The sequence below is a fragment of the Lepisma saccharinum genome, chromosome 10, assembly GCF_977018435.1.
Source record: "Lepisma saccharinum chromosome 10, izLepSacc3.1, whole genome shotgun sequence".
NCBI classification, from domain to species: Eukaryota; Metazoa; Arthropoda; class Insecta; order Zygentoma; family Lepismatidae; genus Lepisma; species Lepisma saccharinum.
In genome coordinates, this window is record NC_139238.1 from 72467269 (window position 1) to 72484094 (window position 16826).

Consider the following 16826-nt stretch of genomic DNA (forward strand, 5'->3'; position numbering starts at 1 on the left):
TAGAGAGAGGCAAGGAACATATAAAGAGAAGAGAGCAAATAATGAAACAGGCAAGGGACATATAAAGAAGAAAAGATAGAAAGAGTGAGAAAATAATGAAACAGGTAAGGGGCATATAAAGAAGAAAAGATAGAAAGAGAAATGAAAGAAACAGGCAAGGGAATACATAAAGAGAAGAAGAAAGAAAGAGAAAAGAGGAAGCAGGCAAGGGGACATATAACGAGAAGAATAAAGAAAGTTAGAAGATAGAGAGAGGCAAGGGACATATAAAGAGAAGAAGGAGAGAGAAAAGAATGAAACAGGCAAGGGGACATATAAAGAAGAAAAGATGGAAAGAAAAATGAAAGAAACAGGCAAGGGAACATATAAAGGGAAGAAGAAAGAAAGAGAAAAGAGGAAGCAGGCAGCGGGACATATAGACATATAACGAGAAGAAGAAAGAAAGTTTGAAGATAGATAGAGGCAAGGGACATATAAAGAGAAGAAGGAGAGAGAAAAGAATGAAACAGGCAAGGGACATATAAAGAAGAAAAGATGGAAAGAGAAATGAAAGAAACAGGCAAGGGAACATATAAAGGGAAGAAGAAAGAAAGAGAAAAGAAAGAAACAGACAAGGGACGTATAAAGAAAATATAGAAAGAGAAAAGAAAGAAACATGCAAGGGGAGGGGAGATATAAAGAGAAGAAGAAATAAAGTTAAAAGAAAGAAACAGACAAGGGAACATATAATGAGAAGAAGAATGAAAACAAAGAAACAGGCAAGGGACGTATAAAGAGAAGAGGATAGAGAAAGAAAAAATAAAACACTGGAAGAAAGAGAGGATGAAGGTGAAAGGGACAGAGAGAAATATAGAAAGAAAATGAGCAAGAGAGGAAGAGGAAATGGTAGAGAAATATCATTAAGAAAAAAAGTGAGATTAGAGCAACAGTGAAGATAGAGAAAATGAGACAAGAAGATATAAAAGCAGAAGACAGAAAAAGATAGAAGATATAAAGATCTTGAAACGTCGACGTTTGTGTTTTGTTTCGTGGGTGGATTGAGGAATGGAGGGTGTTCCCGCCTTAGCATAGCGTCGATTTGTAATGAAGAGTCTCCAGAATTGATTCCCAGGAAAGGAAATAACTCAGATCCTTCAATGAACTGTAGGCAGAGGGGATTTCCTCCAGCAACAACCTTGACCTCAAATATCTCCCCACGACGCGTGGAGTCGCGAATATGTTAGTAATTTACTAGTTTGCCATGTGTTTCGTCTATTTTACGCATTAACTCCAAAATATGCGTTTACACAAATAATTTGAAAACTTTATTTTTTTCTTTAAGGTCACAAATTACTGTATTTTATCTTCTTTCCACAGAAATATCTGTTTTATGTGCTAAAGGCAAAATTGTGCATTTTTATGTGAAATAAGTCTTCGCAGATTACATTGCAACAATATGGTCGGCACTCCTGCTGAGTATGGCCGACTTCCGAAGCGACAAATATATGTATGTATAATATATGTATATATACAGGGACCGGCAGAAAAAGCTGACCGTTTTGAAATGTTTATATAAATAAAACAATTAATGTAATGCAAGGTTTAATAATCAAAATTGCTACAAAAATAATTGCCATTTTCAGTGCTTACATTAATTTTTCTTTGTTTTGAAAATTGTGTCCGATAAATGATGACCTCCATTCCTTACATATTCATGTAGCCCTTGCCTTTAAGTTGGACGTCGTCCTCACGAGCATTTCATTCTCAATTGCCGCTATTTCGTTGCGAATAGCTATCTTGAGATCACCAATTCTTGTTCAAATGGTTCAAATGTTCAAAAATGGTGTTTACGTTAGACACAATTGGATTGTTGTGTGAGGTCTTTTAGTAGGAATACGATACTGCTTTGGGTCAGAACTTTTCGAGAGACAGGGTCAAGTCTAAAAAGGAAACCCACAGGCCCTCCGCTTACTGTTCGTACACCAGAAGATGTGGATGCTTTGCGTCGGTCAGTTATCAGGAGTCCGCGTCGCCCCTGTCTCACAACATGTCGCTGCTTTGGGCATGTCAGGCGGTAGTGTTAGAAGGATGCTGCACTTGGATCTTTATTTCCACCCATACAAAATGGTAACAGTGCAAGAGTTGAGTGAACGTGACTTCCAAACCCAAGGGAGTGTGCACAGTCCATTTTGAACATCCTGAATGATGACACAATCATCCTAATGTTCGTCATTTATCGGGCACAATTTTTAAAACAAAGAAATATTAACGTAAGCACTGAAAATGGCAATTATTTTTGTAGCAATTTTGTTTATTAAACCTTGCATTACATTAATTGTTTTATTTATATACATATTTAAAAACCTTCAGCTTTTTTTGCCGGTCCCTGTATGTACATATATATATTTGTATGTGTACACGCACACGTTCATATGTATATAATATGTGTATATATATACCTAAAACTCACTCCCTATTTATGATCTTTGGAAGTTATATGTTTGGGTCATAATACGCATTTCACTACTGTTTGCGTATTTGTGTGCATATTAAGTGGATGTTGCATTAAAATACAGATTGAAATGATGGGATGTCATGCACAAGACATTTCTAAATTAACCTCCATTACCCTGAACAGATTGTTACGAAAGTGCGTAGGTCGAAAGGAAAAGTGCCTTGTCATTGGAGGAGGCGAACGGTTACTTCATCCACTCTTAAACCTATCTGGGTTAAGAGCAAGTTCGTATTTTCTTAAGTAGTTCAAGCGGAAAGTATATACGTAATCCACTCGAGACACCAAGGTCATTGGCTGTGATAGGTCTCTCACATGTGCGCATGTCTACAATTTCATTGATCAGGTGTCAAATGAAATGGAAAGATTTCCTAAAGGGGATTCAAATCCAAATATTTCATTATGAACGGAGATATTTTGAACATTGTATGACGTCATTTGTATTGGTCATTGCAAAACAGAAGTGTTTTTTAGAGGAGGTGGGTGAAAGAGAGAAAATAACGAAATATATAGAGAAGAAGCAACATAATAATAGCGAGTAAATGAGAGAGAAAGAAATAGACGAATATAAAGAGAAGGAGTGAGAACAAAGGGAAATAAAAGCGCGTGAAACAGAGATATATATAGAAAAAGAAATGAAGAAATATGAAGGGAAATAACAGGGTATGGATGAGAAAGAAAGAGAGAAAGAGAAAACAACGACATATAAAAGGAAAGAGTGAGAAGGAACAGAAATAGAAAGGAATAGAGAAAACAGTGAAATATAAAGAGTGAAAGGGAACATGAATAAAAGCGAGTGAAGAGAAAGCAAGGGAAGAGTAACGAAATGAGAGATAGAATGAAGAGGAAAAGACAGAGGAAGAAGGAGAGAGAGAAATTTAGAGAAAATAACGAAATATTCAAGAGAGAAAAAATAAAGAAAACAAGTGAATGGAAGAGACAGAAGGCGATGAGTCTGGAACCCTGGCCTCGTAGCGCCGTGTACTTACCACCCTGCCACGGAGGTCGGCAACGAACCTTTGACAATATCATATTGGGGCAGTAACAGAGTATACATAACCCTGTCCCATCCATCTCTGGAACAAGGCCGTGCATAGCGGCAGAAAAGGGGAGGCAGCAGAGCAAAGCTGTACACGCTGCTGGGAAGGCTGCAATCGCTTCCCCCCTCCTCGCAATCCCGTTCCTCTCACGTGTTCATTGGTGGAGTCGTCTCGCGTCACTACTTGCGCAGAGACTTGTTCTCGTTCGCCTGCTCCAGAGATAGAGTGTAATAATCTAGGTACAGTAAAACCTCGTTAATTCGGACCCCGATAAACCGGACTTCGCTTAATCCGGACAGGCAAAAGGCAAAAGAAAAAAGAAAAAAAGAGAATGCAAGGTTTTAAATGTGGCTAGAAGTCAACAAGAGAACTTCCCAAAGAAAAGGCAGTCAACACTGATGAAATTCTGTTTCCCGCGAACTTTCTACTGTACTGTATAGTGTATTTAGGCCTATACCCTTTAAATACACCATAATAAACGTATTTTGTTGCTATAAACAGAGTTCTAATGCACTTTCTACTGTTCTCTTAGGATATTTCAGTTAATCCGGACTTTCGTTAAACCGGTCAACTTATACCCCCATTAGTCCGGATTAACGAGGTTTTACTGTATTTGCTACATTGAGTCGGTATGATCAGTGTCTGTTACAGTGGCAGTTACAAAACACACTTTTTGACCAGGGGATTACATTTATGTAGGTTCCGTGGGAAAATATTGTGTCCATGGGGTTGAGTTCAGGTGATCGTGGTAGCCATCAAAATCCAGCTTCCGAGAAACAGTATCCATTGATTCCAGACTTTATGTCCACCCTATAGAGTCAAGTAAGGAGAATATTATCTCAAAGAATAAGTCTCTGTAACGGTCAAACACACGTGGGAATATCTCTTAGGGTTTAATGTTATTAACAATTTTCAATCACTCCGTACAACAAAGTTCAATATTTTTATTGGCATTAGAAATACAGGATACATAATCATCACAATACTCCTTTTGTATATTTATGTTTCAAACCTATGAACAATATATACTTGATAATATTGTTGCTTTGTACAATTTTGAAACTGTATTTATTAAGGTTACAAGACTAGAAACAAAATGTGTTTGAACTAGAGTTCTCCAGGAAGAGCATTTCGCTCGAGCGCCATATAGTTCGCATGGACGACGCTAGGTAGCGTACGGCATTCAGAGCTTCTTCGCTCGAGCGAATAACGCTCGAACAGTCAAGACGAGCGGTATACGCTCGATAGTTTGTCTGTGGTAGTGGAGCCTCATATATGTATCGTGAAGTGAAATACGCAGTGAAAATGAAATTTAAGTGAACATAGTCAGCATCTCCATGTTAAAGTGTAGTTTAGTCCACCTTACCAACACAGTGATACACGAGAGTGAAACAAATGATTGTGGGCTGAAACTGCCAGGACGAATATTTTACATGTACATCTGTGTCTACGCGCATTAAAATGATATTCCATTGTAAACGTTCGTGTACGACCGAGTGAAAGTTGTTCTATGCAGTACTCTAGTTTAAACACCTGTACTTTAGTGCCTGAGGCAACTACAGTGGGTTACTAAATGTGAATTTCTGTCTTTCAAAATGATTACCAGTCAGCAACTCAAATCAATACATTTTGGGAAAGCTAACCGTCAGCACCTCCTTATATTCGCCCCTGGAAACATTATTACTATTGTACCACATGATAACTACTAACATCTATGGCTCATAGCAGCTAAAATTTTGCACGTTCTCTTTGTTTATGCACAAATGGAATGACGTCTTCTAATTCTTAAGTCGGCTTTAGACGAAAGCATTTCCTTTAACATTTTTGCTAGCATAAATGCTACGTAAATGCTTCCAAAAATCTTATAACAGATATAGTACTTTACACGAAAGCTTTTCATGGAACATTTCGGTTAGCTGTTGAGATTACATTGTATGATACATACCTAGTCTTACCATAAATACTGTCCCAACGTTTGAGGGTGGCTGTACTTCCACCCGTACAACCGAGAGACTGCAAGAGCGGTAGCGTGAAGCGTGAGTCATTGCTTGTTGAGCTGGTCAAGTGAAAAGGTGTCTGTTGTAAGTGTTGAAGATGGAATGGGGTGAGTACGAAAATCGTGTGGCCGTGGTAGCGTTGCACAAGGTAGGCAAATCACCAGGGGAGATTTTCAAAACCATCCAGAAGCTGAAAATCTCCAAGAAATTTGTGTACCGCACTATCCAGCGCTTTGTTGAGACTGGTACTGATAAAGATCGCCCACAGCAAGGAAGACCACGCACAGTACGAACACCAGAACTTGTGAAAACAGTGGCGGCACGAGTGTGGCGAAATCCTGTACGGAAACAGTCAGTGATGGCTCGTGAGCTAAAGATTTCAAAAATGTCGATGTCTGGTACGTTACGCAGTGATCTGGGACTCCATGCCTACAAACGACGCAAAGGACATCTCTTGACAAGTGAACTGAAGCTCCAGATGCTCCGGAAATTAAAGCGGTTACTTCAGCGTTACGCGGCAAATGGGCACCGTCGAATCCTTTTCACTGATGAAAAAATTTTCAGTGTTGAGGAGACTTTCAATGCCCAAAATGACAGGGTGTATGCCACATCCTCTCGGGAAGCTGCTGACAAGGCCCCCAGGATCCAGAGGGGTCACCATCCTCCATCAGTCATGGTGTGGTGGGGTGTGAGCTACGAGGGCACAACGGATCTCCATTTTTGTGAAAAGGGGGTCAAAACTTCAGCCAAAGTGTACCAGCAGACAGTGCTTGAGACACTATGCAAGAATCTTACCGACACCATCTTCCATGGAGAGAACTGGAGCTTCCAGCAGGACTCAGCCCCAGCACACAAAGCACGCACCACCCAGCAGTGGTTGGAGGCAAATGTTTCTGACTTCATTTCCACGTCAGATTGGCTCTATGCCAGTCCAGACTTAAACCCTTTGGACTACAAATTGTGGTCCAAGCTTCAGGAGATGGCTTGCAAGAAGAAACATCCCAATATTGACAGTTTAAAGCGGTCTCTTCAGAAGGCAGCTGCGGAGTTTCCACTTGATATGTTGCGTAATTCCATTGATGAGTGGCCACGAAGACTTCAGAAGTGTGTCAGTGCTAAAGGTGGCCATTTCGAATAATTATTTGTGATTTTGGTTCATAATGCATCCATGCACCTCATGTTATTCTGATATTAAAATATCTCTCACCATTTTGTGTCTATTTACTTTCAACTTTGGGACAGTATTTATGGTAAGACTAGGTACATCACGATAGGCACATCGAGTTACACTATAACAGTTGGGCTGAAAAGTTCATAGGCTGACTCATAGATGGCGTTACTAGAATTAAATCCATGTGATTTTTACTTAGTACTAACCTTCAAAAGATACGTGTATAAATTTCACAGCTGCCGGATAATTAGTTCGTGAGATATAGCATTGTGAGTGAAGCAGCTTTTGTTATTGTGAAAAAATGGATAAAAAAGAATTTCGTGTGTTAATAAAGCATTGCTTTTTGGCGAAAAAAAATACTGTTGAAGCCAAGGCTTGGCTTGATAAACATTATTCGGACTCTGCACCAGGAAAATCAACCGTTGAGAAGTGGTTTGCTAAATTTAAACGAGGCGAAATGAGCATCGAAGACGATGCACGCAGTGGACGCCCCAAAGAGGCTGTTACCGACGAAAACATCAAAAAAGTCCACAAAATAATTTTAAATGATCGTAAAGTGAAGTTGATCGAGATAGCTGAGATTATTACATAGCGTTGTTGGAGCGTTTAAAGGATGAAATCACGAAAAAACGGCCCCATTTGAAGAAGAAAAAAGTGCTGTTTCATCAAGACAATGCACCGTGTCACAAATAAATGAAAACGATGGCAAAATTATATGAACTAGACTACGAATTGCTTCCCCATCCACCATATTCTCCAGATCTGGCCCCCAGTGACTTTTTCCTGTTTGCAGACCTTAAAAGAATGCTCGCTGGAAAGAAATTTAGCACTGATGAAGAGGTAATCGCCGAAACTGAGGCCTATTTTGAGGCTAAAGAGAAATCGTACTATAAAAATGGCATCGAAAAATTGTATGACCGCTATAATCGTTGTATCGCCCTCAAAGGCAACTATATTGAATAATAAAATCGAATTTTGTCAAAAAAATATTTTTTACTATGTTAGCCTACGAACTTTTCAGCCCAACTGTTATACGGCGAATGCACGGTAATAATAATAATAATAATACTTTATTTCCATAACACCAAGTACATAGGCATGGTGTTTAGAATTGAAAAAAAACTAAAATATTCTTCCATACGTGTACAGTAAACGTTGTAGAGTATGTATTTAATCTCGCGCCATTCTTATCTACCTAAAACCATTTCATACGAAGCGTAATTCCTCTCGGTTGAATAATTATCGTGTTTTAAAAATGTGAAGTGATACGTTGATACACGCGGCCGCCATTACTACTGCACTCGTGACCTAGAGGTCGCTTCTGATTGGTTACGCTACGAAAAATGCTACGGACCGAGCCTATCCTTGAGAAATGCCATGAAATGTGCCTTGGAAATGGTAAGGAAAATGCTTTCGTCTAAAGCGGGCTTTAGTGACGACGTATCTAACCCCTTAGTTAGTGTGCGAATTCACGGGGGGACCCCCAAAAGCATTATTATCCCCGGCAGTAGAAAAAATTATTAATCCCTGCCAGGAATGTTCCCCAAAGAAAATGGAATTGAAGCATTGAACTATTTCTTGCCTATAGTACAGACACCACTGAAAAATAGTTCGGGAAAATAGTTATTTAACCTCTAAAACAATTGCATCCTGCTTCGCGTCTGAAGGTCAAATAGCACATTATTTACTGCTTTATATCGTCGTTTGGTGCAGAGCTTGTACAAAAAGCTCCCAGGCTAGCGCTGTTGACCTGTGCATTGTTAAATAGCTGCCGAAAATCTGCTGCCAAGGCAAGTAGAGTTGATTTTGTCCGAGTTGGAAGCTAGTTAAAGCTCTCGCCACGAAAACAGTCCAGTCAAGGTCACGCCACCCACCTACAGTGTTGCCAATGAGCAACAATTTCAACCGACGAAGTCAACCGCATGCGCACAACGCGCGAAGTGTCGACCGAACAGCTTAGAAGAGGTTTGGCTACCGTGGAGGGCGAGGTGTGTGGAGGAGCTCCTACCTTGACTGGAATGTTTTCATGGCGAGAGCTATAATTTACTAACTGGTAACACGTAGGCTGTTAATTTGCAGACCCAAAGAAAATTACCCACCCGAAATAATATCACAAATACAAATACGGCACTGAGTGAACACCCCACCCCCCTCCCGCGAAAGCAAAAAGCTTAAGTCGCACACTGTTTTCTGCAGATACTTTTCTCCAAGTGATTGATGTAGTACAATTAATGTTGAAGCTCAATAAAACTGCATACTCAAGAAACAATGCCCTCGAGACAAGAGCTTCTCATAGTAAGCTTCTCACGTAAATTACATTTAAATAAGGAAGTATTTGTGTAATTTCATCTGACCAAACCTTAACTACGAAGATACAACATTCTTTAAGTAAGTATCTTGATACCAATAACCAGCACTTTAGCTATTATCTTTCTTTGCATGCATTTAGTTGTGGAAGTTCTATTATAATTAGATCATTTACAATTTTCATAAGTATTTAGACAAATAAAAATATTTTTTAGGCGGTATGAAACAGAAATAAATTTATGTTTCTTATTACATTGCGAAACTAGAAGCTTGTTTCATAATGTAAGGCATTATTATAATGGCAACTTGTCCTGCCATCTACAGGCAAGGATACAATATTTAAAAAATCGAAAACATGAAGGGTGCGTCACTGTAACACTGCAGATTGAAAATCACTTGTATCGAAGGTCATTTGTACAATAAATATAAGCTAATACTGCTCGAAATCAGATATTCTTATTCCTGTGGTAAGAGCTCATCTATGGAGAACTTGTGAAAGATTCTGTTTGTTATTTGCCTGAAAATAGTTCCAATTGTTTCCTCAAGAATAGGTTTCACCTCATGCAGAATTTCTTGGATGTGTAGATTGAAGAATTTATTCGTTGCATCTCCTGTAAGAAACAAACAAATGAAAGCACTAAATTATAGAATGAGGTTATCATGAGATAAGTTGAAAGTTAAACCCAAAGAATCCTTGATGTTAACAATCAGCTAATTTGTGAAAAGATAATTCCTAGTTTTTGGAGCTAGCGTCACTCCCTTCGATGAGAGTGAAGCTAGCCCTTGAAAGTTTCCTCTATGAAGATTGAGCCGATATTATTTATACGCACATTCGCACGTGCACACCCAAGTAAATCTGATTTGATTCGCTCCACGAGCGCCTGCCATGGGCGGAGTTCGAGCTTTTGCTTTGGGGGGGCCAGACTTTGGGAGTAGGATATGATGTACAGTGTCTCTCAAAAGTTTTAGGACAACGACATTTTAAACTAGGCAACCCAATTTACGCAAGCCGTTGGTGGGTTGCGTGCAGAGTTAGGCTCAATTTCAGGGTTGCCACATGCACAATAGATATTTATAAAATACGCGAAAGAAATATAAACAAGTATTATTGTATAAAATTATTAAAAATATCACCATTATATCGCAAATGACAAAATTTTTTCTGAAAGAAAAAAATAAGTTTTCTAGTATTTCATCGCTAATGAGCCTACAGTAAGGAAAAGAGGTGAGAGGAAACGAAAGGTTACAAGGGAGAGGAGAAAGAAAAAGCGAAAAGAGAAGAGGAAAAGTAGAGGAGAGAAGAAAGATAGGATAGACGAGGAGAGGAGATGTAGTGAGGAGAATGGAAAAAGATTCGAGGAGAGATGAGGAAAAAAGTACAAAGAAGAGAAAAGAGGAGGAAAACGAGACGAGAAGAGAGGAGGAGACGAGAAGAGGGAAGTGGAGAGTAGAGTAAAGGAGAGAAAAAGAGAAGAACGAAAAAAGAGAGAAAAGTTCAATGGAGTCGGAAATCTAAGACAGGAAAGGAGATAAGAGGAGTGGAGAAGAGTGGGATGGAGATAAGATGCGAGAAAAGTAGGGAAGGCGATATGAGATAAAGCAGAACAGAAAGAGGGGAGAGAAGAAGGAGAAGGAACTGGAGAGAAGAGGTAGTTGCAGAAAATATCGTCTGAGCGTCAAGAATGGATGCATTGGTCAAATTATCGACATGAAACATTCAATAACATTTTGAAATGTATTGGAGAATATATTAGATCGGTGCGAAATGCCTTTTGGCTGAGTTCAGAGCAAGATAAAATCTTCCACTTAAGATCTTTGATTTTACCTGCGATTACACCACTAAAAAAATGAACGTAATTTTTAATATTGATAAGAATTATTCAATTTTTCTCCACTTCTCGGTTCGTTGAAATGGAGATTTTGTAATTCAATATTTCCCCTCCCCCATAGTTAATTCCAAACTGAATCATTCCGTTTCGCACGGCGTGGACAATGAACACAATGGGATCTGTCTAAAACTTACGAAAAGTTTCTTCCACCGGAAGGGTTTGAACCTACGACCATCAGATTGACAATCCCGAACGGTAGCCACTACCCTACAAGCTTTCGCTCCTTAAGCCAAGTAGAAGGAGCTGACCAATGTGAAATGTAGATGTAACTCTCCTGCATGTAACGTGCAAACAAGTATTGTTTGTAACAAAGAAAACGAAAGTAGTACGACTCGGCGAAAACATTTAATGCAGAATTGCACGGTGAGAACTTTTCATTCCATATTTGCGGAGGTATCCTTGCATTGAACTCGAGTGGGAAAAGGGGTAAAATTAGCATGTCCTGAATTGACACACATATAAATAGTTATTTCATTAATATTTGTCAATGTCTTTGAAGCAGTACACAATTATCGTTAGAGTATCATAATTCACGATCTTATATATAAAAATATCCCGTTGAACGTGTGTCAATTCATTTATTTGTTTATTTTTTTTATAAATTCCATATGCAGAACAATGTAGCCACTATATACTGCTATTACAAATAATGTTACCATGCTTTTGTTTAATGGAAGGGAGTTTTTTTTAAGGAACATCTAGTATGGAGAATCGAACATGGGACCGTAATGCTTTCATGAACTCTAACCAATACACTACGCCCTTTGTTTCTCTTGGAGCTACAGTTCCTAATTATTCTGTCGCCTCAATATTGTAAACGTTATCTGAAAAAATGAAGTTAAATACTCAGATATAGCTCTGTACTTCTAGAATTACTTTATACGCATGCATTTGAAATTTAACTCTGAATTTCTTTCTTCGTATTAGTATATCTAAGCTTGTGAAAATATTTTATTTGTAATTTTATAACGGTTTCATGAACATCTACGAAATAGTTCCTTATAACTTGGAATCTGGTGAATAGATATGATATGTCTTGAAATTAATTTTCGACCTCTAGATTTTGGCAAGGGAATTATGTGTGATCCGTTTCCAGTCATTCATTGCTTAAACAAACGTTTTAAAACTATGTGGAATTTTCATTCTGGGATAAGTTTCTTTACTTGCTACATGTATGCGAACTACACTCTGTCCTACTCTCTCTGGAGCAGGTGAACGAAAACAAGTAGCTATCTGAGCAGCGATGAACACGTGAGAGGAACGGAATTGCTTGGAAGGAGGAAAGCCACTTCGGTTACCAGCCTTCCCAGCAGCGTGCACTGATTCGCTCTGTCCACCCAATCCCCTCTCCCCTCTCTCCACTTCTCTTCCGCTATGCGCGGCTTTGCTCCAGAGATGCTGGGACAGGGTACAGTTAATTGTTTCTCAAAAGGTATCATCTATCTCTGTATGCCACACATTTAATTCTTACTCACATGGAAAAAAAATGTCAATTTGTATTCAGGGGTAGTTTCACAGTTACAAACTATTTTGGCCTTGATGAGAACTTTAGTGTAAGTAGGCATTTTGTTTATAATTTTGAAATTCAGATCGTCTAAGGTTGAAATCTTCATATTTAGGGCTTGAACTCGTCACCTAAGAGGTTGAAGATCGTCCTCTACTTTGTGCGTTACCTTCTTTATTTTTCTATTCATTATTCATCCTCATCGTCGCGATTAGCCAAAGGTAAAATAAGAAAAGTCCTCCTCCGTGACCGTGCGGTCTAAGGAGCTGTGCTTTGGACTCCGACTGCAGGACGGCATGGATTCGAGTCCGCCTATGCTCACTCTCTAGGTTCTCGGCCTGTGTATGAGACCGGTAGCAACCCACCATCGTGAAGAAATTGGGGAGCTACGAGTGAGTAGCGTAATCCGGTCTCGGAAATCTTCTATGGGGCATGTTCCTGGGTAAACAAAAAATAATCGATCAGACAATTCGATTATCGAAGGCGATAAAATAACCTCCGGTTGACCAAGTTGCCAATATAAATAAATGGAATACAGATTGTCTTCGAGCTTACATTGTTAAAAAGGAGCGGATACACGTATTACTATCCCAATAATTATTCAATACGGTTTTTTGTTTGTCAGGAATTATCACTTAAACTATTGCATGCTGAGCTGGTGCCTACCTAGCCACCTCTAATGAAATCTACCATTCTTCAGATTCTGTTTAAAATTCGACTCTGGTCACTTGTAACGTGCTGGGTGCAGACACTGTGCATCGAAGCACAGTGTTTTTGCGATAAGAAGCGGCCTTGAATAGCGTGAGTGAGTCACTTTGATCGCGAGCAAGCTATTCTACCAAGCTTGTCTGCCTTTGAAAACCAAGTCATTTGTTTCACGGTTTCCGAACGCGATTGCTATTGTAGAAGTATATATTCTCTCAAAAGAGCAAGAAAGGAAATTCGACCAATATTCTCCCGTCGTTTAAAACCAAATATTATCTATTAAACGAAATGTTCACGATTGTCAATAAACGGTTTAACCTATCTGAGCATAAGGTGAATGTAAATACTAAATTTTATAGAAAGGTTCTCCAAAATTTCTCTTCCACTGTCTACGTAAGGTCAGTACCCAGGGGAGGGGCCATGTGGGCCATGCTCCCCCCTCGAACCCTAAAATATTTAAATGTGAACCTATAAATAAGTAAATACGAAAATAACATCGTCGATTTTTGAAATGTGTAAAAATTTCAATTTTGCTCTTGCATAAATGAATCTGTTTCTTGCGCAAAAGTCTTCAAGCTGCAATATTGGGTGGTTTTAGTTTTATAATCATTGATGCAAGACTACCAGACGTCCGATTCAGCGATTTTGTCAGGACAGTGCGTTACTTTCAATCCCTGTCCCGACTTTTTCGAACTGCAATCGTGATGCGAAAATGTCTCTTTATTATTGTTTTTTGTTAACTCACAATTAGATATGTTCTTTATTGTATGAATAATTCCTAGTACGCAACATTTAATTTATAAATATATTATTTTCTAAACATAGAATTATCATGACTTTTTAACTATTTGAACTATTTTGTAATATAATTGGGTCTGGTCCCTCCCTCAAATAAATCCTGCGTACGGGCCTGGTCTACGTCAATGACAGAAATGCAAGCAATATTCTTATTTATTTTTACCCCAATTAAAGGAAAGTGTAAGAATTTAAAAGAAATAAGAAAGAGCATAACTGTTGGTTTTCCTTACAAACTGTTGTTCTTCGAGGAAGAAAAATAAGAAGGATTTAGTCCAGCACCTTAACACAGTGTCCCACGAGTCTCTCTTGACTAATACTGTCAAATGTGAGATGATTTTATGAATAAAATTTTCCGCCTGTTTACGTATAACGTTGCGCAGATTTGGTAGTTCGCACACTGTGTAATTATTTCGTGTTACCTTACGCAACAGCAAATATATTTCATAAGACTGTACTGGACACAAGACTTACAAGACGTTCGATCCTCCATACTAGATGTTCCTTAAAAAAAACTCCCTTCCATTAAACAAAAGCATGGTAACATTATTTGTAATAGCAGTATATAGTGGCTACATTGTTCTGCTTATGGAATTTATAAAAAAAAATAAACAAATAAATGAATTGACACACGTTCAACGGGATATTTTTATATATAAGATCGTGAATTATGATACTCTAACGATAATTGTGTACTGCTTCAAAGACATTGACAAATATTAATGAAATAACTATTTATATGTGTGTCAATTCAGGACATGCTAATTTTACCCCTTTTCCCACTCGAGTTCAATGCAAGGATACCTCCGCAAATATGGAATGAAAAGTTCTCACCGTGCAATTCTGCATTAAATGTTTTCGCCGAGTCGTACTACTTTCGTTTTCTTTGTTACAAACAATACTTGTTTGCACGTTACATGCAGGAGAGTTACATCTACATTTCACATTGGTCAGCTCCTTCTACTTGGCTTAAGGAGCGAAAGCTTGTAGGGTAGTGGCTACCGTTCGGGATTGTCAATCTGATGGTCGTAGGTTCAAACCCTTCCGGTGGAAGAAACTTTTCGTAAGTTTTAGACAGATCCCATTGTGTTCATTGTCCACGCCGTGCGAAACGGAATGATTCAGTTTGGAATTAACTATGGGGGAGGGGAAATATTGAATTACAAAATCTCCATTTCAACGAACCGAGAAGTGGAGAAAAATTGAATAATTCTTATCAATATTAAAAATTACGTTCATTTTTTTAGTGGTGTAATCGCAGGTAAAATCAAAGATCTTAAGTGGAAGATTTTATCTTGCTCTGAACTCAGCCAAAAGGCATTTCGCACCGATCTAATATATTCTCCAATACATTTCATCCACCATATTCTCCAGATCTGGCCCCCAGTGACTTTTTCCTGTTTGCAGACCTTAAAAGAATGCTCGCTGGAAAGAAATTTAGCACTGATGAAGAGGTAATCGCCGAAACTGAGGCCTATTTTGAGGCTAAAGAGAAATCGTACTATAAAAATGGCATCGAAAAATTGTATGACCGCTATAATCGTTGTATCGCCCTCAAAGGCAACTATATTGAATAATAAAATCGAATTTTGTCAAAAAAATATTTTTTACTATGTTAGCCTACGAACTTTTCAGCCCAACTGTTATACGGCGAATGCACGGTAATAATAATAATAATAATACTTTATTTCCATAACACCAAGTACATAGGCATGGTGTTTAGAATTGAAAAAAAACTAAAATATTCTTCCATACGTGTACAGTAAACGTTGTAGAGTATGTATTTAATCTCGCGCCATTCTTATCTACCTAAAACCATTTCATACGAAGCGTAATTCCTCTCGGTTGAATAATTATCGTGTTTTAAAAATGTGAAGTGATACGTTGATACACGCGGCCGCCATTACTACTGCACTCGTGACCTAGAGGTCGCTTCTGATTGGTTACGCTACGAAAAATGCTACGGACCGAGCCTATCCTTGAGAAATGCCATGAAATGTGCCTTGGAAATGGTAAGGAAAATGCTTTCGTCTAAAGCGGGCTTTAGTGACGACGTATCTAACCCCTTAGTTAGTGTGCGAATTCACGGGGGGACCCCCAAAAGCATTATTATCCCCGGCAGTAGAAAAAATTATTAATCCCTGCCAGGAATGTTCCCCAAAGAAAATGGAATTGAAGCATTGAACTATTTCTTGCCTATAGTACAGACACCACTGAAAAATAGTTCGGGAAAATAGTTATTTAACCTCTAAAAAAAATAAACAAATAAATGAATTGACACACGTTATTTTTATATATAAGATCGTGAATTATGATACTCTAACGATAATTGTGTACTGCTTCAAAGACATTGACAAATATTAATGAAATAACTATTTATATGTGTGTCAATTCAGGACATGCTAATTTTACCCCTTTTCCCACTCGAGTTCAATGCAAGGATACCTCCGCAAATATGGAATGAAAAGTTCTCACCGTGCAATTCTGCATTAAATGTTTTCGCCGAGTCGTACTACTTTCGTTTTCTTTGTTACAAACAATACTTGTTTGCACGTTACATGCAGGAGAGTTACATCTACATTTCACATTGGTCAGCTCCTTCTACTTGGCTTAAGGAGCGAAAGCTTGTAGGGTAGTGGCTACCGTTCGGGATTGTCAATCTGATGGTCGTAGGTTCAAACCCTTCCGGTGGAAGAAACTTTTTCGTAAGTTTTAGACAGATCCCATTGTGTTCATTGTCCACGCCGTGCGAAACGGAATGATTCAGTTTGGAATTAACTATGGGGGAGGGGAAATATTGAATTACAAAATCTCCATTTCAACGAACCGAGAAGTGGAGAAAAATTGAATAATTCTCATCAATATTAAAAATTACGTTCATTTTTTTAGTGGTGTAATCGCAGGTAAAATCAAAGATCTTAAGTGGA

The 16826-nt window shown here is 38.5% G+C and overlaps 1 protein-coding gene across 1 annotated transcript in view; it reads right to left on the reverse strand.

Moving 5' to 3' along the window:
- Positions 1 to 7735: 7735 nt before the first annotated feature.
- LOC145994377 (protein takeout-like) overlaps positions 7736 to 16826 on the reverse strand; it is a 57329-nt gene continuing 48238 nt past the window's right edge. The window contains exon 6 of the mRNA XM_083130489.1: positions 7736 to 9617. Coding sequence (XP_082986615.1) covers positions 9463 to 9617 — 155 coding nt within the window. The 3' untranslated portion in view covers positions 7736 to 9462. The remainder of the gene's footprint in view (positions 9618 to 16826) is intronic.